General features: G+C 47.3%; 1 protein-coding gene and 1 long non-coding RNA gene across 3 annotated transcripts; both read right to left on the reverse strand.

The window, feature by feature from the left end:
* Positions 1-3,205: 3,205 nt before the first annotated feature.
* LOC309366421 (beta-defensin 1-like) lies at positions 3,206-6,551 on the reverse strand. Of its 2 annotated transcripts, none has more exons than XM_081904969.1 (3): positions 6,428-6,551; positions 4,683-4,773; positions 3,206-3,451 (listed from the first exon to the last, which is right to left on the reverse strand). In XM_081904969.1, exons 1-3 carry the CDS (start codon positions 6,545-6,547, stop codon positions 3,306-3,308), a joined length of 357 nt encoding a protein of 118 aa, XP_081761095.1. In that variant the 5' UTR covers positions 6,548-6,551; the 3' UTR covers positions 3,206-3,305. The 2 variants fall into 2 exon arrangements, 1 of the variants encoding a protein (XP_081761095.1); XR_014166704.1 differs by having other exon boundaries at positions 3,207-3,451; positions 6,395-6,445.
* Positions 6,552-11,800: 5,249 nt separating this feature from the next.
* On the reverse strand, positions 11,801-14,034 carry LOC309367698. Its single transcript, XR_014167293.1, has 2 exons — positions 13,834-14,034; positions 11,801-12,250 (listed from the first exon to the last, which is right to left on the reverse strand). It is a non-coding gene; the product is annotated as an uncharacterized lncRNA (long non-coding RNA).
* Positions 14,035-23,517: the final 9,483 nt, after the last annotated feature.

The following is a 23,517-nucleotide window of genomic DNA, read 5'->3' on the forward strand; positions in this document are numbered from 1 at the left end:
TACTTCTTGTGTTATTTCTTATTTGCCTACCCGGAAGAAAGCCGGCCTGGTCTTCGTTTATCAGCTTTATTAGTATCTTTTTTAATCTTTTGGCAAGGATTCCAGCAAAGATCTTATAATCCGTGTTTAGTAAGGAGATGGGTCTGAAGTTCTTAACTTGCGTTAGGTCCGCGTCTTATTTTGGAATAATTGTAATAAAAGCCTCTTTCCATGAGCCAGGAATATCTCTCTCTTTTAATATGTTATTCATTACTTCGATTAGCGGGATCATCAGTGAGGCGGTTTTCTCAGGCAGCCTACACTAGCCTGCTAGTGGAATGGAAGGTCCCATACTTTGACCTGTATTGGAGTAAGATTTAACCACCAGTCCAGTCGGCTTCCTTATGCGCCTTGAGGGAGGATGCCATCTTGCCTTTGCCTCAGGCAGCAAAATGTCTTGAGCCGGCTCAAGACATTTATCAAGACAATCTATCCTGTTTTCATTTCTTCTGTGATGCTTCCCCAGTGTTACCTGGTTATTGATGTCCAAAGCGGCTGCAGCACAACAAAAGGCGGATGAAATTAAACTGGAGCATTTGTGGTATTAAGAAGATCAGGATTTTAGCAGGAAGTTATCGGATTGTGCACTGATTAGGATTCTATGTGAAATATACTCAGAGTCGAGTGTGGATTTCATTCTCTTTATTCAGCTCATAGTAGTGAGGAATGCCAGTTCCCCCGAAATGTCTGCTTTATATACATTATTTACACAATTGGCCCCACGTGATTGGCTAATTCCGGGATTCTCCTGTAGGCCAATCAGGTTGCGGATTCACTTCTACCTGGAGTTGGATTGGGTGGCTCCTGCGGACCAATCAGACTGCTGCATTCTGGATCCTATTGTTCTAGGACCAATCAGACTGCTGCATTTTGGATCCTATTTAACTCAGTACATAACACTAAGATTTTGCGAGCAGAGCGGCTGCTCCAAAACTTTGGCAGGCGCACAGAGTATTGAAAGCGGGAATCACTTACAACTGCCCCAGTAGTACTGTGAGCACAAATCATCATGAATGTGGAATAAAAAGGATGTTTGGAGTTGTCCATAAACTCCAGTGATTTCCCAACTGTTTGGGCAGGTCTTTGTCTTGTTTCACTCTGCCCTGAGCAGCAGCAAGGATGGGAGATGTCGAGTAATAATAATAATTTATTATTTATACCCCGCCCATCTGGCTGGGTTTGCCCAGCCACTCTGGGCAGCTTCCAGCTGAATATTAAAAACAATACCGCACCATCAGACATTAAAAACTTACCTAAAAAGGGCCGCCTTCAGTTGTCTTTTAAAAGTTAAATAGTTGCTTATTGCCTTGACATCTGGTGGGAGGGTGTTCCACAGGGCAGGCGCCACTACAGAGAAGGCCCTCTGCCTGGTTCCCTGCAGCTTTCCTTCTCACAGTGAGGGAACCGCCAGAAGGCCCTCGGAGCTGGACCTCAGGGTCCGGGCTGCATGATGGGGGTGGAGACACTCCTTCAGGTATACAGGACTGAGGTTGTTTAGGGCTTTAAAGGTCAGCACCAACACTTTGAATTGTGCTCGGAAACATACTTTTGCAACAAAGTGACTTTTGCAACAAAAGTATATTTGACCACTTTTCTCCTCCTTTTCTGGTTGTTCTTAAGCCCTTTCACATGTTAGCTAATTTTTTTAAAAAATGTAACTATGTATTTACTCATAAGTAGGATGTAGGACCCATGTGCTCTACAGGGAGCTGGTTTGAGGCACCGTGTCCATTGGCAGGCCAACTCTGTGTTAGAAAGATATCTGCAAGCATGACATGAAGGCTGACATCATTAACCCTGCCCTGTGAGAATCGCTTGCAGAAGACCACAGTGCCTGTAGACAGACAGTCAGGTTGTGTATCTGCAGCAGTGACCAGAGGAGGAAAGACCGCTGGCAGGAGCACAGAAGAAACACCATGGTGCATCTGCAGAAGCAGAACTGGACACCTTCATCTACCCCAGCTGCAACATATCTGTCTCTAACAACCACAGCAGGTGCTACAACCTTCCAACAGTTTGACTTCACCCCCAAAGGTGCATTCCTCCATTATCTCCTGAGACAGATGGATGCCAACCATTGCCAACCTTTAAAGCCCTAAACGGCCTTGGCCCAGTAAACCTGAAGGAGCGTCTCTACTCCCATCGTTCTGCCTGGATGCTGAGGTCCGGTGCCGAGAGCCTTCTGGCGGTTCCCTCATTGTGAGAAGCAAAGCTACAGGGAACCAGGCAGAGGGCCTTCTCGGTGGTGGCACCCGCCCTGTGGAACACCCTCCCATCAGATGTCAAGGAGATAAATAACTACCTGACATTTAGAAGACATGTGAAGGCAGCCCTGTTTAGGGAAGTTTTTAATGTGTGACATTTTAATGTATTTTTCATCTTTGTTGGAAGCCGCCCAGATGGGTGGGGTACAATTATTATTATTATTATTATTATTATTATTATTATTATTATTGCATTGCAATGCAATGCTGAAACCTGTGCTGGGAACTGTAGAGGAAGATCAGGTGATGAATAATAGCTTGCCCTTCTTGAAAAGGTACCTCACAAACCGAAAGAATCTAAAGGGCAGAGCTCGAGTGACCATTTTTTGAATATATGGCATTAAAAAAAAATTATACAGATTTTGAGGCATGTGGCCACTTATATACAAGTACCACCAGTATATACAAATGTCTGGCTCATTTAAGACAATATAGAAGTTTTATTCTCAATGATGCTGGGACTCACAGGTGGAGAATCGTTATATAAATCTTCATGGTTTGTAAAGGGAATCCTTGATTGAACTAACACTTTATTATCCCTTTGGAGCTGTGCTTAATTCTTGTACTTTTGTCCTCCTAGGCTGTGACTCTTTATGACTTCATATATTTATTTTTTTGCCTTCTTTCTTCTCATAACATATGCAATATTGTCGGTTAACAAACCAAAAAGCAAGCAACAAAAAACTCACTGGCCATCTCCAAAACACAATTTTTTTATGATTTTGGGGATAGGGCTGGTAGAAGGGTTTATTCCAAGGTTGTTGTTTTTTCTACTTCTCAAGCAGCCAGCTCACTGCTGGTCCTTGAACATTTTAGAAACAAGGGGGATTGAAGCGCCAACCACTGTCGAAGAGTAGCAGACAGAAATGCAAGAGAGGAAAAAATACATTTTTATTAGGAGGGTGTGTGTGTAACGTTTGGCAAGGTTAATTCATAACTGGAAAAAAGAGCAGAGGAACACTTTCTCCTTTGGGGGGGTTATCTTCATTTTGCCTCTCCCTACTAAACCACTTCATCCCGGCAACAGATCATGGTATGGTGGTAGCAGGTCCCAATCTGCTCCTCGCCCTCACTGCAGTCATCGTACCGACAGATCCCTCCTCGCCGGAGGCAGTGGCTCACATACCGGGGCTCACGCTCCCCATTTCCTGCGTAAGAAGGAAGCAGAGAACATAACGTCTTGAAGACAGCCTTGCTGGGTTAGGCAGGCTACGCCTTCCCTTGTTATTCATCCTCAACATCTGGCTTTTGGAGACAGATTGCTTCTATCAATGGGAGACCCACTGACCTTCTCAACTGTTAAAATCCACAGATGGGGCTTTTTTTGCTAGTTTTGCTACCCTCAGAAGCATAGCTGTCAACGTTTCCCTTTCTTTAAAGGGAAATTCCCTTATTCCGAATAGGATTCCTCGCAAGAAAAGGGAAAAGTTGATAGCTATGCTCAGAAGTGTGGGACCCTCCTCAAAGAGGTCTTCTACCATCTTCTGTGAGTGGCTCAAGATTGCCTTGTGAGTAGAGATTTGAACCCAGGTTTCCCAGGTCTTAGCCTGACACTCTAACTGCTAGCCCACACTGCCTCTCTTTCGCCCTGGGATGACCATGCATTGCTTTCTTCTTTGACAGTCATGGCTTCTCTTTTCGTGTGACCCACCGCTTTTGCCAAATTTGTATTGTTCTCGTTACAATGATGATATATGCCAAACCATCCCAGGCGGAACGGTTTTATGTGTATGTACTGTTGCTTTAACTCACCCTGGGACCTTAGGGCAAAGGGTAAGAAATCAAATAAGCAGATAAGTAATAAAAACTCCATATGCTATTTACCGAATCAGAAAAAACAACCACACACAGTCAGGTGTATCAGGTGCATTCATGACTGTACCCAAGAATGATTTGCAGAGATGTCTCCTCTCCACTTACTCTCTTGCAATACAAGTGTTGTTGCTAGGCTCAAATCTAAGAATCTGGAAGGATCAAGCGCCTCTGCCTAATTTGCTGTACCAGGAAGGCAGTTGCTCAAATGAAGGAGGTGCAGGGACCACACAGAATGGCTAGTCCTTAACCCATCACTCTTAAGTTTGAGTAAGCAAGTGTAAAAGAGAATCTTGATAGATTTCTCCACCAATATTTGCCAGGACCATGCCAGGATCATGAACCCTGAACTGCCAATCTAAGGAAGGACTCCCTGCTGCATAGATTTATTAAGCCTCACGAACAATGCAACCCATTCTGTTTTGGAATTTGAAATCAAAGCTTAATATCTAAAAGCACTTATTACCTGTAGCCTGTTGCATTAAATTGTGGTTTCCAAGTCTGCCCTAGGAAACCTATAAGCTAGAGAAGCGTTTTGCTAGTGACTTCCATTTCTGTGCATCTTACCTGGGCTCACCAGGAGCACTGCAAGGATTAGGGCAACCAGGAGGTGGAAACTCCTCATGGTTGGGTCAGGCTGGGTCACTCTCCAGGGTAACTAGGAAGGTGAAATAAAAGGAGAGGGACAGTGGTAAACCTTTTCTGTGCCATAAAATGAACCGCTAGCCGTAGCAACTATGCAAAATGGGAAGGGGGTCAGTAAATAAATAACTAGGTAGTGTCAAATAAATGCCAGGTGAATCTTCCTCTTTCCATCACCTGCCTTTTCCCAGTCAATATCAAGCACCCTCTTATAAATCCAGAAATCGCAACAGGAGAAAGTTAAGCATATATGTAGGGAAAGAAATGGAACCTTTTTTGGGGGTGGCCCTTTCTTCCCCCTTCCCTTCCTTTCTCCCTTTCTCCCCACATCCAGTCAACCTCTGTCTCTAATGAACAATCCAAATCCATCAATGGTGGACAGAGATATATGTTCACCATGATAGGATACAGGTTTAGTTCTGTCGAAAAGCATCTAGTGGCTTTGGTTTGGAAAGCAACGCATACTTTTCACCAGGGTTTCAGAGCACTCTTTCAGAGGCCTTAGAGGGCAGATGTCACCTTCAGAGGACATTTATCCATCCTCATTGTTTAAAAACAGCTCCTTCTCCTCCCTGTCTTATACATTTCAAATTGCTGACGAAAGCAGAAGCCCAAAGGTTTCTATAAAGGCACATCTTATTTTATGGCTAGTTTGGTTTGCTACTCCAATCTGCAAGTCTAAATTGCTGCGAACTTTCTGAGAATTCAAAACCACATCCAATGGAGCTAGATATTATTTACACCATGCTTTATAGCTATAAATTGGATGCACCTTATTCTTTCAATTGTAAATTGGTTTAACTGATTTTCATGTTTTCTTTTTTTGCATTGCGGTGACCCACAATGGGACCTTATGGTAAAGGCCGGGCATAGCCGGATTTAGAGGAATGTGACCAGTTTGGTCGCACTGGGTGCAGAGCCTTGGGGGTGCCACAATTATGATGTAGAATGGAAGGTGAGAGGCGAGTGGGAGGCAAATTTTGGTGTTACACAGAGCACCACTGAAATGTGAGAACCCAAGGCCTGCCACTCAGGTGGTTAAGAAATTTCAAAAGCAGCAGAAGAAACCATGAAAACAACAGTGTAAAAGAAGAGCAAATAAATCCAATACTTTCTTCGTTCATCAAGAGTTTTACAGAAAGATAACCAAGGACGACCAGCAGTGGCAGACACTGGGATGTCAAATTCCAGCAGTGCCCTGCGTGATGTTAAAATTTCCTCCCCACGATCTCTTGTGCTCCATTCTCCCTTGTTGTGGCGCCCCCTGTGGCCCTCAGTGCAGCTGAACCCTTTGCGCTACCCTAAAACCGCCTCTGACCGACAGTGGTGTTGGTCTGGTTGTTATTTTGTTTGTCTCAACAGATAAAAGGGGAAAACACACCCTGGAGTGCAGTTTTTCTAAAATCCGCAAGGTAATTACTGGTTCTTGTTCAGGGATCATCATGGAAAGCCAATGACTAGAGTAACTGTAATTTGTTACTGCCACTTAACACACCCTCAAGAACAGGCAACACAACCCAAAGCTTTGGCCCTCTCTCGTTTTTATGGTTGATGAATGGGCCAGTGTTGGGGGAAGACCCGCACAGATCATTTCTACATTTCAACACACAGGTTCTATCGCAAATACTATTAACTACCAGACAACGAAACAGCCATCAGACAGTTCTTACCCTTGACGCCCTGTGGTGCTTTGCTCCCACTGTGGTTCTAACCATCTCATGCTTGGAACACCTAGTATGACATAAGAGAATGAAATTCTCTTTCCCCATAGGCTGGCAAGGAAAGACCATTGTTTGTCTAGCAGCCTCTTGTTTCAAAACTGCTTCATTCTAGAGTGATATTAGCCAATCAGGTTGCATATGTAGGTGACTCCTTTCCAATTGGCTGAAAAGGAGACCTGATTTTTCAACTGGTCTTTAGTTTTTAAGGTCTGGAACAAGTTTTAGGGGTGTGCACCAACCATCAATTTGGTTTGTATCTGTCACTTTGGGAAACAGACTAATTTCTTCCAAGTCGCTCTGTTGTCTGTCTGATTCAACTCATGTTTTGGGTCTGTTAAAAACAAAGCTCTGTTTGCCGCCATTTACTATTATGGGGGACTTTTTGACAGAAGTGGATAGAATTTTCAGGCATCTCTTTTTATTTTGTATTTGGTGAGAATGGATGGAATTTGCTGCCATGGTCCAAGGACATGAATCCTGCCAAATTTCAGAAGGAAGACAGTCTTTACAGATTTGGGATGGAAAAACAGGAATCACTTAACCTCTCTGAGTTTCTTATGGGAAATCAATCAGAAAATTGCTGGGATGACATTTCCTGGTAAAGAAACCTTCAGACTGAAGACAAATAGGTTATAGCGCCAGGAGTCTATTTAAGGTTGCTCTTGGGGTAGGGAGAAAGTTTAAGATATTACAAAACCAAGATTTAAAAGCAACTTTTCACAGCCACAGAAGGAAGGAATGATGAGTGATGACACTGTGCTCTAAACATTGTAAGTTCTCTAGAACTAAAACCCAGCACAAATGCGAACTGAAAAAGAACCAGAAGCCCACCCCCAGCATATAATTAATACAATTAAAGTAGTTGCTCTGCTTGTTGTGACTTGAAATGCTCTTTAAAGGGTGGGAGGTACCCTGATTCTTCTCATCCACTCTTCTAAGCACCCTGCTCTGGAGAGGCAGAACTTGCAAAAAGAGCAATAGGCAAGCTTGTGAAACAAATAATTTTCCTCAGTATTCTACCTTCCCCAAAGCACCGGGACTGAAGAAACTGGTAAAACAATTCCTTCTGTTTAAAAGCTAAACCTGTCCATTAAAATGTGTCAGCTTGGTTTCTCTTTTAACAACACAAAGGAGTCTGCAGCATTTTTTGTGCATCTGTGACTGAGTCAACAGAGCAACACAAGGCTTTTGGGGAGTGAGAGTGCTCCTCTGATGCAGGGTGCCTTGTTAACATTGCCATGCAACTCAGGCAAATATAAAAACGCTGTGAAGCATCCCAGTTTGGATTTCAAACAGAGCCAATGCATACTTCTAATAGGTGTACATCTCAGTAAATTAAAACTGGGCAACATGACTCATGCCCCTGAATGTGAGAGTATCAGCACATGTGCCTTATTTTTAAAGCACCTATGGCAGCTGGATTTGGTAGTCTAATGTAATATCAAAAGTACTGTATTTGCTCTAGAACAGGCATGGCCAAACTTGGACTACAACTCCCATCATCCCTAGCTAACAGGACCAATGGTCAGGGATGATGGGAATGGTAGTCCCAAAACAGCTGGAGGGCCAAGTTTGGCCATGCCTTCTCTAGAAGAACGTAGGTGCCTTCACACGATATTTACTCAGTCCAATATCAACCATGATATCTATGGCTGGAATATCACTGCCTCCCAAACATATGAGATCATTTCACACCACCACAAGCTTCCCTATTCATGTTTCAGTGCAGTAAGACAATGTTATTTGCTTTTTAAGGTTTGCTTATTGATATTACCTGTTTTGTTCGTTTGCTGGCATTTTGTGTCTCTGTGTGTGTGGGTTTTGTTTTCGTTTTTTGGAGGGGGTATAAGTATTTTGCTTGCTGGAGGCAGTTGGCATTCTGAGTGTTGCCAGTTTCCTTCTGTGAACTGGGTACTTTGTGGTACCCACGGCAGTTTATGAGATTTCCAAATGTGCAAGAACATGGATGGAACCTATCCATTCTGAAGGAAATCAGCCCTGAGTGCTCACTGGAAGGACAGATCCTAAAGCTGAGGCTCCAATACTTTGGCCACCTCATGAGTAGAGACCCTAATGTTGGGAAAGATGGAAGGCACAAGGAGAAGGGACAACAGAGGATGAGATGGTTGGATAGTGTTCTCGAAGCTACCAGCATGAGTTTGACCCAACTGCGGGAGGCAGTGGAAACAGAAGTGCCTGGCGTTTTCTGGTCCAGGGGGTCACAAAGAGTCGGACACGACTAAACGACTAAACAACAAGAACATAAGAATGTGTTGGAACATAAGAGCCTGCTAGATCAGGCCAATGGTTCATCTGGTTCTCAGGTGTCTGTGGGAGACCAGCAAGGAAATCCAAGCCCAAGGTCATTCTTTTTCTCCTGTGGTTCCCAACAACTGGTATTCAGAACCATTGCTTCCTCCAGCTGTGCACAGCACAGACATTCATAGCCCTCTCCCCCTCCACGAATCTTCTTTTTAAAGCCATCCAAGTTGGTGGCCATCACTCTCTCCTGTGGCAGGGAGTTCCATAGATGAACTATGTGCTGCGTGGAAGAAGTACTTTCTTCTACCTGTCCTGCATCTTCCAGCCTATGCACTACAGTGGTACCTTGGGCTACAAACGCTTCGGGTTACAAACACTTCAGGTTACAAACTCCGCTAACCCGGAAGTAGTACCTCGGGTTGAGAACTTTGCCCCAGGATGAGAACGGAAATCGCATGGCAGTGGCAGGGAGACAGTGGGAGGCCACATTAACAAAAGCACACCTCAGGTTAAGAAGGGTTAAGAAGGGACCTCCCCCCCCCCCACAAAAAAAGTGAGGAAAAAAATGGACTGGACATTTGAACAGACCGTGGAGACAGCAATAACCTGCCTCTCTACTGTTTTGTCCATTGACTTCAAACCTTCTGAAATAGAAGTAGGAGTTATCACACTTGATAAACCTAAATTCAGCATCATTACAGAAGCAGAGATTGATACACACCTTGTCGAGTTTAGCAGAGAGAGATTAGCTCTACAGTGGTACCTCTAGATACGAACGGGATCCGTTCCGGAGCCCCGTTTGCATCTAGAGGTAAACGTAACTAGCGACGGCATGTCTGCGCACGCGCACGTCGCTTTCGCCACTTCTGCGCATGCGTGTGATGTCATTTTGAGCATCTGCGCATGCGCAAGTGCTCCGTTACTTCCCGGTTGCTGCGGAACGCAACTCGAACGCGCTCAACTCGAAGCGTATTCAACCCGAGGTATGAATGTATTTAGAATTCCTAATTCTGTGACTTTGGGCCAGAATGTCTGGTGAAAACCAACTTGTTAATGGCTCTGGATTATGGGCTGAAAGTGGAATGCTCACTATCTGATGTATTTTACTCTGGACGAATAAAACGGTGGTTTGGGGGGACCCTCCCAAAAACCCCCGACCTCCGGAATGATTTAAGTTCATAACCTGAGCTTCCACTGTATTACTAGCCCTCTCTGCTCCGGTGAGAACAATGAACTTATTTTCTAGTCTGGCCTTAGATGGCATTTCTTCATGTTCTGATGTCATATCCGACCATGCACTATGGATCTAAAATAGCAAGTTGCTACCTGACTCTTTCTTTTGTTGTGAAACGTTTTGATTACCGGTACCTAACAAAGTAACAAAAAGGTGCAAAAATGTTGCTTTCCAGACAGTGAAAAAATCCAAAAAACAAAAACCCCTATGCACTGCTTGAAGAAGTGCTTTCTTCAGTTGAGCTTTAGAATTCAATGCACAGAGCCTTTGAGGCACCAAACCTTCTTCCTACTGACTGTGAGATCTTGCATAAGCATTGCTAGCTTTCCAGAGCTGGTGAGTTGGGTGTACCTTAATGCCCAAGCAAGGCAGAGAGCATAAAAATCTCTTTTTGCACCTCATCCGCTTGAGTTATCTAGTGCCTAAAGAGGTTTTAAGATCTCCTCCTTGCTTGGGGGACAAGGTCTGCTCAACACTCTGGCTTTAGGGATACAGTGCATAGCTGTCAACCTTCCCTTTTTTGCGGGAAATTCCCTTATTCCAGCACTGTTTCCCGCTGCTTCCCTCTGCTATCCTGGATTGTTAGATATCCTGTAGACTCTCCCCGGGACAGGTGAGGCTGCTGATGCCTTATTTCCGAGGCTGCTGATCCCTTATTTTCAAATCTGAAAGTTGACAGCTATGGTACAGTGGAACCTTGGTTTTCAAACGTACTCCGTTCCAGAAGACCATTCGACTTCTGGAACGTTCGAAAACTGAGGATCAAGACGCGGTTGGCAAAATACATTGAAAAAAAACAGAGTAATGGCTTTATAGGGATGTGATCAAGACCTTAGCAGAGGCCTCTGAGATATGTCTGGCAAGCCTGGGAAAATCAATGGACAAACCGAGGGAAAGTCTCTTTACGGAGGTGTGGAAATGGCGGCTGTCCTATGTGATATGATTTTTGGAGAGTGTAAAACCCACACAGAGGATGTTTGTTTTCAACCCACTTGTGAAGATTATCAGAGATCGCAAAGAAAGGAATATATGATAACAACAAGAAGATGAGGAAAGTAATAAAGAGACTATCTGGACAGAACTGGATAGAATTGTATAATTAAAGCAGCAAGATAAGTGATGTTTGGACACCCAACAAAAATTTAAAAATTTGGCTGTATAATATGGAACTAATGTGATTTGGAAATAATGTGATTTGATTGGCCTGTTAATAAAAATTATATTTTTTAAAAAACAAAAAAAAAAAACAGAGTAATGTGCCCTGGAAGCATAGCTGTCAACGTTTCCCTTTTTAAAGGGAAATTCCCTTATTCCGAATAGGATTCCTCGCAAGAAAAGGGAAAAGTTGACAGCTATGCCCAGAAGCTGATCGCCTTCTGAGGTGCATTCAAATATGGAAGCAATTACTTCTGGGTTTTTGGCGTTTGGGTTCCAAATCGTTTGGCTTCCAAGACGCTCAAAAACTTAGGCTCCACTGTCCTAGGGATTCTCTCTGTCTCTCTCTCCACCACTGACCATGGGTGTGGCTCCAAGGATTTGGGTATATGTGACTTTTGTGCATATGTGGAATTCTCAGAGCTGAACCCCCGAATAAGATGCAATCATGCTGTAAAACCCAAGACTGCAAGAAAATAGCTCAAATTTCCTTCCAAAGCAAAACAAACTGGGCTAAGTGTTGCTGACTCTGAAATGTCTTCATCCTCAGAGAAGTGGGGAGTTCAGAATAATGTTCTGAGTCAGCCTACCCAGGTGAGCGTAGCAGCCTACCCAGGTGCCTGCACAGAATTCTTGGCCACCTATAACAACACAGGTCTCATTTTTAAAAATTATTACAAAAAAGAATCATTTATTTATTGTATAAATCTATGATTTGTTTTTGCGATTGGTGCTACAGTTTGACAGCAGGGGTTGGAAAGGCTGCGAGTGCTTTAAAAGGAAGAAGAGGAAAGAAAGACAATGGCAGAGGATACGTAAATGCGCATAGCGGTCCTGATTTCCTCTCTGTTTCACAGTGGAATTGTTGAGCTGGGAGAAACCGCTTTCCTAAAAACAGCATGCAGACTCAGAGACGTCGGGTCTCTCGGGACACTCTCGCCCAGGTTCTCAGGTCATCCGTAACAGTTTCGGCGCTGGCGCCTCTCAATCCTTCTCCCGGCAACATTTTATTTTCGTGTGGTAGCATGTGCTGATCTCGATTTCATTGTAGAAGCACCGATTGCCTCGACATTTTCCTGCTCTCCGCCGGCAGCGCCTGGCGAATAAGTTCAAACCGGCTCCTTAGCAAAGGAAAATGATGATTCGTGATCACTCGCGCTCCATTATAAGGCAAGGGGAAGGGTGGGGTGACAAGGATCTGGGGGATGGGATACATTTGCAGTTAAGACGTGTGTGTGTGTGTGTCTGTATCTTAGTGGCAGAACACCTGCTTTTCATGTCAAAGCAGGGGACATCTCCAGGTAGGGTTCAGAAAGACCCCCATCTGAAATGATGGTTGGCCATTGCAGACTGGGTATCTTCAACCTTTCAGACCCAGAACACACCTTTAACCAAAACCTGCATTGGGGGACTCATTTCTTGAACATACACCAAAGATATCTGCATGGTAGTGTTGCTGTTGCTACCCACCTTGGATCAGGCTATGGGTCTGACTAGTGAACCTTCAACAGTTCAGGACCGCAATACCTCAAGGACCACCTCTTCCCATATGAACCTACCCGGACCCTGAGATCATCACCTGAGACCCTCCTTCGTGTGCCTTCTCCTCAAGAGATCCAGAGGGTGGCAACACAAGAACAGGGCCTTCTCTGTGGTTGCGCCCCGTATGTGGAATGCTATCCCCAGGGAAGTCCACCTGGCATCTTCATTATATATCTTTAGGCACCAGGCAAAAACGTTCCTTTTTAACCAGGCCTTTGGTTGACCTGTTTGACATTGTTGCTCAGTCCCACCTCCTGCCAACCTAGCAGTTCAAAAGCACGTCAAAGGAGCCCAGGGCAACAAACCAGCCCGAAGCGCCTGTGGTTAAGATGGCCCTGTTGTGTTGGGAAACCCACTCTCCTGAAAGATCAGGCTTTTTTTGATAAGGAAAGTGAAGTGAAAATGTGCTTGGAGGTACGGTGGTACCTTGGTTCTCAAACGCCTTTGGTTCTCAAACTTTGGAACCCAAACACTGCAAACCTGGAAGTAAGTGTTCCGGTTTGCGAACATTTTTCGGAAGCCGAATGTACTGCATTTTGTGTGTTATGCTGAGGTCTGCCTGTTTTTACTATTTATTTTGCGTTTTTGTTTTTGCCGCTTTTTTGTTTTGTTTTTGTGATTGTGTGGAACCCAGTTCAGCTACTGATTGATTGAGTGACTGCAATTATTGCTTTCATTTTATGGATCAATGGTCTTGTTAGATAGTAAAATCCATGTCAAATTGTTGTTTTAGGTGTTTTTAAAAGTCTGGAACGGATTAATCAGTATTGCATTACTTTCTATGCAAAAGCACGCCTTGGCTTTGGACTTCCGTAATGGATTAAGTTTGAGAACCAAGGTACCACTGTGGGGATAACACTGGTTTTTGATGCAGGCCCTTCTAACCTCCTTGCAAGTAAATCAGAATGAATGCTCATGAAATAGCTGGTGTCGCCTGGCCTTCCCACAAGTAGGCTGGACGAATGCTCAAGAAACAGGGCACATGGAAGCATTATGTGGAGCATGAGAGTTGCATGGATGTCTCCTTTGGGTGAGCTGCTGAGAATCCCCCCCCCCCATTGTTATTTTCAGAGGGAAGGGCATGGAACCCACCAAACATGGTCTGGCCATCAAGTCTCAGAAGGGATCCCATGTGATAAGCGACCCAGCTTGTTCCTCTTACCTAAAGAGACTAGAAAGGCACCCAAAATGGCAACGATCAACAGATTACGGAACCTCATGGCTGGAGGGTCACCTGTGATCTCCAAGGAACTGGAACAAATGTATAAACATAGATGAGGTCAACAGCTTGGCCAACAAGACGGGAGTAGCGGTGGGTGAAATAATAATCATACAAAGTCCATGGTTCTCCCGGCGGAAAGGAGCCAACATGCCAGCGAACCCAAGAATTAAAGTCCTGTGTCCCTATTGGCTGAAGCAGGTCGTGTGAGAGATCTGGAATGTTCCATTGTTTTCTTCTCCGAGAATGGTTCACTTTGAATCGGCTGCTTGTTGACCACACAAGCCATCTCCAGGTACTCGCTGATTTGAATAAATGTAACAGATTGAGGTTGAATCCTGACAAGACAGAAGTACTATTTTTGGGGGACAGGGGGCGGGTGGGTGTGGGGGACTCCCTGGTCCTGAATGGGGTAACTGTGCCCCTGAAGGACCAGGTGAGCAGCCTGGGAGTCATTCTGGACTCACAGCTGTCCATGGAGGCACAGGTCAATTCTGTGTCCAGGGCGGCTGTCTACCAGCTCTTCCTGGTACGCAGGCTGAGACCCTATCTGCCTGCAGACTGTCTTGCCCGAGTGGTGCATGCTCTAGTTATCTCCCGCTTGGATTACTGCAATGCGCTCTGCGTGGGGCTACCTTTGAAAGTGACCCGGAAACTGCAAATAATCCAGAATGTGGCAGCTAGACTGGTGACTGGGAGCGGCCGCCAAGACCACATAACACCGATCCTGAGAGATCTGCATTGCCTCCCAGTACGTTTCCGAGCGCAATTCAAAGTGTTGCTGCTGACCTTTAAAGCCCTAATGGCCTTGGTCCTGTATACCTGAAGGAGCGTCTCCACCCCCATTGTTCAGCCCGGACACTGAGGTCCAGCGCCGAGGGCCTTCTGGAGGTTCCCTCATTGCAAGAAGTGAGGTTACAGGGAACCAGACAGAGGGCCTTCTCGGTAGTGGCGCCTGCCCTGTGGATCGCCCTCCCTTCAGATGTGAAGGAAATAAGCAGCTATCCTATCTTTAAAAGACAGCTGAACACAGCCCTGTTCAGGGAAGTTTTTAATATTTAATGCTGTAGTGTTTATAACACTTGATTGGGAGCCGCCCAGAGTGGCTGGGGAAACTCAGCCAGATAGGTGGGCTATAAATAATAATAATAATAATAATAATAATAATAATAATAATTATTATTATTATTATTATTATTATTATTTCATTTCATTATTTATTTATTTTTTAAATTTCCCGGGCCTGCATATGCACCACTCAAAGCACTTTGCTTCTTCATGCTGTGCATCGTTAAACTATGGAACTCCCTGCCACAGCAGGCAGTGATGGGTGGCTTTTAAAGAGGACTAGAGGGCTACTAAGGGACACGGGTGGCGCTGTGGGTTAAACCGCAGAGCCTAGGACTTGCTGATCAGAAGGTCGCAGTTCGAATCCCCGCGACGGGGTGAGCTCCCGTTGCTCGGTCCCTGCTCCTGCCAACCTAGCAGTTCGAAAGCACGTCAAAGTGCAAGTAAATAAATAGGTACCACTCCGGCAGGAAGGAAAATGGTGTTTCCATGCACTGCTTAGTTATGTTGGCCACATGACCCGGAAGCTGTACGCTGGCTCCCTCGGCCAATGAAGCGAGATGAGCGCTGCAACCCCAGAGTCGGCCATGACTGGACCTAATGGTCAGGGGTCCCTTTACCTTTAGAGGGCTACCAGCTATTATGGTTGAGCTCTGCTTCCACGGTTGGAGGCATCAATGTTTCTGAACACCATTTGCTGGAGGAGAGAGGGCTCTTTTGCTTGGATGTGCCTTGCGGATTTTGCACAGCCACTGTGAGAAGAGGATGCTGGACTAGATTGGCCATTGGCACGATCCAGTCAAGTCTTATGTCTTTATGAATGTAAGTTCAGTGCCGTTTGCTAGGCAGCGGCAGTGAGAAATCATAGAATTGGAAGGGACCCTAAGGGTCATCTAGCCCAACCCCCTGAAATGCAGGAATATGGCAGCTGTCCCAGATGGGGCTCGAACTCAGAACCTTAGCATTATCAAGCTCTAACTGACTGAGTGATCCAGACTATTGTCTTGCCGCCCTGTCTCTGGGCTTCTCCAGAGGCATCTGGTTGTGAGGGAAAAGGATGCTAGACAATTTATTTTTAATAATAATAATAATAATAATAATAATAATAATAATAATAATTTTATTTATACCCTCACCGGCCAGGGCAGCTAACATCAATAAAATTTCAGTAAAAACATAATAAGAAAAAAAAATTTAAATACAGGGTAAAATGCAATTTAAAATGCAGCCTCATTTTAAAAGTCAAAACCATAAAGGAAAGGGAAACATAAGGGTCAGACTGAGTCCAAACCAAAGTTTCCAGTTACAATCCAATAATAGCCTCATTATAACAATACCAATTTATAATACAAATTCCAATCGTTCAAATACCGAATTATATAATTTAGATAAAGTGCCCCCCCCCCCGTGTGCTAGAATTGATGGCTGATGATTTTCTTTATTTCTGCGTTCCAAACTCTTATGAATTTCAATTACATTCCGGTCATAACAATGATCCCATTGTACAAAGCGTGTTCTCCCTAGCAGAGAGCACGTGTTGCGGTTGGGGAACAGGCCGCCCTCCCATGACTAGGCAAATTGTCAGCAACCCTGGCCTTAAGGGTTAATTGGGTTGCTGGGGGATTTTGATTGTTACCAATTTGGAGGAGGAGTCAGAAGATATAAATAGATGTGCCGGACGTAGGGACGTCCTTCTTGGCCGTTTTGCATCGGATCACATGGAGCACTTGGACAATCTTCTCATTGTCTGGTTACATTTCTTTATTTCTATACAGTGGTGCCTCGCAAGACGAAATTAATTCGTTCCGCAAGTCTCTTCGTCTTGCGAGTTTTTCGTCTTGCGATGCACGGTTTTCCATAGGAATGCATTGAAAATCAATTAATGCGTTCCTATGGAAAACGCCTTCCCCCGACCTCTTCTGGCGGGCGGCATTTTAAAATCGCCCGGGACAGCGGAGGACTTCTCCGCTGTCCGGGGTGATTTAAAAGCCCCTGGGAAGGCAGGCAGGGGGGACAAAGGCTTTCTCGCCCCGCCGCTCGGCTTCGGGACATCGTTCCGATGCCGGGCGGCGGGGGGAGGCTTTCCCGCCCGGCCGCCCGGCTTCGGGACATCGTTCCGATGCCGGGCGGTGGGGGGAGGCGTTCCTGCCCCACCGCCCGGCATCGGAACGATGCCCCGAAGCCGGGCGGCTGGGGGAGGCGTTCCTGCCCCACCGCCCGGCATCGGGACGATGCCCCGAAGCCGGGCGGCGGGGGGAGGCGTTCCTGCCCCACCGCCCGGCATCGGGACGATGCCCCGAAGCCGGGCGGCGGGGGGAGGCGTTCCTGCCCCACCGCCCGGCATCGGGACGATGCCCCGAAGCCGGGCGGCGGGGGGAGGCTTTCCCGCCCGGCCGCCCGGCTTCGGGACATCGTTCCGATGCCGGGCGGCTGGGGGAGGCGTTCCTGCCCCACCGCCCGGCATCGGGACGATGCCCCGAAGCCGGGCGGCGGGGGGAGGCGTTCCTGCCCCACTTCCCGGCATCGGGACGATGCCCCGAAGCCGGGCGGCGGGGGGAGGCTTTCCCGCCCGGCCGCCCGGCTTCGGGACATCGTTCCGATGCCGGGCGGCTGGAGGAGGCGTTCCTGCCCCACCGCCCGGCATCGGGACGATGCCCCGATGCCGGGCGGTGGGGGGAGGCGTTCCTGCCCCACCGCCCGGCATCGGGACGATGCCCCGAAGCCGGGCGGCGGGGGGAGGCTTCAAAAGCCGTCCGGGGGCTTTTAAATCGCCCCGGACAGTCCTGGGGCGATTTAAAAGCCCCCGGTTAGGCAGGCAGGGGGGGCAAAAGTCTTTGCCCCCCCTGCCTGCCTTCAAAATCCGTCCGGGATAGCGGGAAGCGCTTCCCTGCTATCCCGGACCGCTTTTAAAATGCTGGCGGTGGGGAGCAAAGCCTTTCGCCCCCGCCGGCCTTCCTGGACCTCTTCTGAAGTCCGGAGGGGGGGGAAGGCTTTGCTCCCCACCGCCAGCATTTAAAAAAAGGTCCCTGAGATTTCCCTATGGGCTTTCGTCTTGCGATGCAAGCCCATAGGGAAAATCGTCTAGCGAAGCGTCGCAAAAACCGAAAAACCCTTTCGTCTTGCGGGTTTTTCGTCTTGCGAGGCATTCGTCTTGCGGGGCACCACTGTATTTCCCCTTTCCTTTTAATCCTCTCTAGTCCCTTAAATAATTTAATTCCCCCCTTTTCCTGTTCTATTTCCCACCCCACCCCTTACCCTGCCCTGTGGGAAGATTCTCCCTGTATCCGTGGCTTGCCTTTCCCAATAGGGAAAGAGCCCCCGTTAGGGGCTTTCTTTCGCAAAAAAGGTTTCCCCCATTTCTCTCGTTGAAATTGTGGGGCTAGTCAGGGCTGTTCCCAGCTTAGCTGGAATCACTTTTGTTTATGGTATCCCCATAGGTTGGCTTTATTTTGAGTGTGTGCAGCGCTGTTGGCCAAATTTTAAGCTAGCCTTGGGTGGGAGCACTAATTTGGTTTCCTTTAATATTGCTATGAGACTAAGATTCTCAAGAGCAGAAACTGGGAGGCCTATTCGGCCTGCACATTAACTTCCAAGCCTAAGTCTGCTACAGGTAGCAGTTAATTGTTAAGTCTCTGACACGTGACTCATTCTAGCTATAGGAATGTATCTGCTTGCAGGCCCAGTTGCTGCTAATGTATATCTGAGGCAGACATAGGGCGGCAGAGGCTCTCTGTGCCTCCAAGGACTACGAGCACTCTGTATATGCTCTTGAACTATGCCGTTTCTGAGCAAGTTTATTTTCTTTAAGTTTTTTTTTGTTTTGTTTTGGTTTTTTTTGCCCTGTTAGTGGTGACTGCCATTTTAGAGACAAGCCATTGTGGCTTAGTGGCTAAAGTGTAGGACTAGGACCTGGGAGACAGGGTTCATATCCCCCTCTTAGCCACCCTTATAACAAAACAAAACTAACTGCTCCTTTTGGGCTATTCTGTTGCTGGGTAGTTCTGCCCATTTGTGATAAAAGAACTTTGGGTTTCTTGAAGGGGTGCTTCCCTCTAAAAGGGCAAGCAGGGGTACCTGGACAAGCTGTGGGCTACCTCAACTCTGCTATTTCACTGGAAACAATTATGCCTGGCCTAGCAGGTGATCCTAGGGCTTTGCCCTAGAATTCAATGGCCTGGAAGTGTTTCCGGCCTGAATAGTGTCCCCATGTTGTCCACGAAGCATTGGTTTCACTGGGTCAGCGCATAGTGCCGGTAATGCCTAGGTTGCAGGATTGGTTCCTGTATGGGGTAGCTGCATGCTCCCCCATTGCTCTACCTAGACACTTAGGTCCTTTTGGTGGTTACCTCACTGCGAGGGATGTAACGGGTGCCACGTTTGCAATATGCAAGTGGGAGAAAGCACCTTTGTGTGCCTGCATTGCAGTTTGCTCTGTGCGTTGCAGGGCACGGCGCTGCACGGGTTGCAATTGCATTGCATTGCATTGCATGAGAGATTTGCAGTTGCATTGCACGGAGGGTGTGTGTGCATTGCACGGAGTGTGTTGTTGCATGGCACGGAGTGTGTTGTTGCATTGCACGGAAGGTGCGGTTGCATTGTACGGAAGGTGCGGTTGCATTGCACGGTGTGTGTGCATTTCACGGAATGTGTGCATTGCAAGGAGAGTGTAGTTGCATTGCACGGAGGGTGTTTTTTGCATTGCACGGAGTGTGTGCATTGCACAGAGTGTGTAGTTGCATTCCACAGAGTGTTTTTTGCATTGCACGGAGTGTGTAGTTGCATTGCACGGAGTGTGTAGTTGCATTGCACGGAGTGTGTAGTTGCATTGCATAGAGTGTAGTTGCATTGAACGGAGAGTATAGTTGCATTGCACGGAGGGTTTGTTTGTGCATTGCATGGAATGTGTAGTTGCATTGCACAGAGCGTGTTTTTTGCATTGTAGGGAGTGTGTAGTTGCATTGCACGGAGTGTGTAGTTGCATTGAACGGAGTGTGTAGTTGCATTTGCTTGGAGGGTTTGTGTATGCATTGCACGGAGTGTGTTTCTTGCATTGCACGGAATGTGTAGTTGCATTGCACAGATTGTGTGTCGGAAAAGGAAGCTGGCTCGGCAGCAGCTTTGTCAGGACTTCTTTAGGGGTTCTGGCCAGCGTCGGCCCTGTAAATTTACATATCACGATGGCAGCACAAGATGCCCCCTGCCCAAGTGGGGGCTGGAAGCTGGCAAGCAATAGCTCAATACCTTTGCCCATATTTCCATTTTATTTAGGGATCCAGTTGGATATCGTTGCAAAAACAAACCACTTGCCTATGGAGAAGCTGTCTGCCTTGAAGGAAGTTATTTTGTAATACTTCCTCTGTAGCAAGTGATGCTTCATCAGATCCGATCTTGCTGGGTCACTTAATTAATCTTCCCACTAGGCCAGGCTGCCTGCGGCCTGAGGTCCCCTTACCTTTGTGTACGCCTACCAAGTGTGGTGAAGGCAGATATCAGGCGATGGTAGCAATTCCTGAATGTATGCAATAGTAGTGTGCCAGGGTAGGATACCTTGAACCCGCACAGGGATTTTCAGGTTCATGCTGGTGCTGCTGGATTTTTGCCCTTTGGTTTTATTTCAAGGGCTTGATGGTGTGCAAAGCTATGGCCTCAAGCCTGGTGTGGTGAGGCAATCATGTGACATAACTTTTCTTGAGTTTTTCCCCATTGTAGTAGCAGTTCACATGTGGCCCGAGGAGTTCAGTGACCATCGGATCTGCTTTTGGTCTGATAACCAGGTAGTGGTGAGCGTCTTGGCAAAACAGTCCTCACGCTCCAGCAGATTCTCCGCCCCTCCGCTCACGCTTTCGAGCTGCGCCGCTTAAGGTTTAATATTGTGCTTTCTACTCTCCAAATTACGGGATCCTCTAATGGTGTTGCTGGCACTCTATCCCATTTTCAGATGAAGCGCTTCAGATCCTGGGCTCCAGACTCAGCTGTTGCCAGACTTTTCCAGACCACCTGTGGCATTTTGACAACAATTAGTAGTTACAGAGAGCAGCAGCTTCCAATTCCCCTTCTGCTTTTAGCTCTTATGGGAAGGCCTGGATGGATTTCTTAGCCTTAAGTTGGCAGTCCTCGGCCATTCAGATGAATTGGCCCCCATCCTCTGAGCATATCCTGCAGTATTTGGTCCACTTGCTGCAGATTGGGCGTGCTGCTATAATCGACCCAGCTTACTTATCTGGGTATTCTTTTAGATACGGTGGCTCAAACTTCTAGCTTGCCGAATGACAAGCTGGTTGCCTTAAGACAGATTATAGAAGAAGTGTTACCTTTGCGGAAGGTGTCTCTTAGAAAACTCCAGTCGCTATTAGGGCATCTTAATTTCGCTTGTAAAGTGGTGGCTCCTGGGCGCCCTTTCTGCTCTCGCCTAGCTCGTCTTACAGCAGGTTTGAAGGCTCCACATCATCGGGTGCGCCTTTCTAGTGAGGTGAGGGCTGATCTGTCCATGTGGTTGGAATTCCTGGAGGAATTCAATGGGGTCTCATTATGGCAGGACACGTTAAATTTGCATAATGATTTTCAGGTGCATTCAGATGCAGCTGGTTCGCTGGGCTTTGGTCTTTATTGGAAGGGCCGTTGGTGTGCAAAGCGTTGGCCTTCTGAATGGAGGGGAGGAGAGATTACGCGGGACCTAACTTTTCTCGAGTTTTTTCCCATTGCAGTGGCAGTGCATTTGTGGGTCGAGGAGTTCAGGAACCGACGTGTCTGCTTCTGGACTGACAACCAGGCGGTGGTGACGGTCCTAGCCAAGCTGTCATCACGCTCCCCTCGGGTGTCGGCCCTCTTGCGAGCTTTTGTGCTGCATTGCTTGCGTTGTAATATAGTTTTTTCTGCTGCCTTTTCTATAGCCTTTTTTGGTGCGTTAAGAGTGGGTGAAATAGTGGTGGAGGACCATAGGGATGGTCGCTCTTGGGGCCTCTTCATCCAAGACGTGCAGTTATCCCCTGCCGAATTGAGAATCATGGTTAGACATTCTAAGACGGATCAGAGGGGTAAAGGTGCGCTCATTCGTCTCCCTGCCACGGGGGAGGCGGGCCCTTGCCCTGTAAAAGACGTTGGCAAATATCTGGCTGTGCGCACTCAGGGGGATGGGCCTCTGCTCCGGCATGAGGATGGGTTGCCGCTAACTAGGCAACAATTTACAGGAGTGATGCGAAAAGCGATTCTGGCCTGTGGCGGCACAGCTGGAGATTATGCCCCCCATTCATTCCGGATTGGGGCTGCCACGGTGGCAGCTCATTGGGGTTTGTCAGCGGCCAGGATAAAGGATTTGGGCCGCTGGAAATCAAATGCGTTCAGAGGCTATGTTCGCTAACATGATGTATTTTGTCTGTTTATGTTGTACCAGGTCTGGCGCCTGTCCGCGTGTGGATGGTGGGGCACAGCATCATCCATTGGGCTGGTGTCGCAGCACGGCAGGCTGGTGTTGGTCCAGGTCTTGGCCTTCCTCCCCATGTGCAGCTGTCCTGGTTGTCCAGACGTGGAATGCTGTGGTCGAAGCTCCTGCCACGGATCCGGTGCCAGTTGCTCCGTGAGGGGCCGCCATCAGCCATTGTGATACAGCTGGGAGAGAATGACCTGGTGGACATGGGCTGTTTTTCCCTGCGTGCTGCAATTTTGATGGACTTGGATACATTGCGGGCAATGGTGCCTGCGGCTAAGATTTTTTGGTCTCAGCTTTTGCAACGATGCGTGTGGAGGGGCAGTCGTTGCCCAGTGGCCACTGAAAGGGCTAGAAGACGCATCAATTCGGCTGTGGCTGTGCGGATTGCTGAGCTGGGTGGTGCGGTGATCTCCCACCCTGCGATTCTTTTTAAGAAGCCATCCTTTTTCCGAGCTGATGGCGTGCACCTTTCTGCTTCAGGAAATGAGGCTTGGATAGGTGCGGTGGTGGCCAAGCTGAGGTCTTGGTGCGTGCGGTGATCTCTCACCCTGCGATTCTTTTTAAGAAGCCATCCTTTTTCCGAGATGATGGCGTGCACCTTTCTGCTTCAGGGAATGAGGCTTGGATAGGTGCGGTGGTGGCCAAGCTGAGGTCTTGGTGCGTGAGGTGATCTCTCACCCTGCGATTCTTTTTAAGAAGCCATCCTTTTTCCGAGATGATGGCGTGCACCTTTCTGCTTCAGGGAATGAGGCTTGGATAGGTGCAGTGGTGGCCAAGCTGAGGTCTTGGTGCGTGAGGTGATCTCTCACCCTGCGATTCTTTTTAAGAAGCCATCCTTTTTCCGAGATGATGGCGTGCACCTTTCTGCTTCAGGGAATGAGGCTTGGATAGGTGCGGAAATGGCCAAGCTGAGGTCTTGGTGGGGTTAGTGAGTGGTTTGGCGGTGAGCTGGAGGCTCCATGGCGGTTAGGCATTGGTTAATTGGTGCTTGGAGGGGTAAGTGCCTATCCCTCCAAATGATGCGGAAAGGGAATTCCGTTAAAGGAATCCAGGGGCTTGCCATTCTTTCGTCCTTGACCGTGGAGCCGGACTTGGGCCGTGCAAGCCCCACCGGAACATGAGGGTGTGAAGCG

The sequence above is a fragment of the Podarcis melisellensis genome (genome assembly GCF_964234715.1).
Source record: "Podarcis melisellensis genome assembly, chromosome: 3".
NCBI lineage: Eukaryota > Metazoa > Chordata > Lepidosauria > Squamata > Lacertidae > Podarcis > Podarcis melisellensis.

Bases quoted from the DNA above. Each gene is read 5' to 3' on its own strand.
- LOC309366421 (XM_081904969.1), bottom strand. From the start codon at position 6,547: ATGGTCTTTCCTTGCCAGCCTATGGGGAAAGAGAATTTCATTCTCTTA. The intron at 4,774-6,427 runs GTAAGAACTGTC...TCACCTTCCTAG, and splicing joins AGCACCACAGGGCGTCAAGG to TTACCCTGGAGAGTGACCCA. The intron at 3,452-4,682 runs GTAAGATGCACA...CTTCTTACGCAG, and splicing joins AGTGCTCCTGGTGAGCCCAG to GAAATGGGGAGCGTGAGCCC.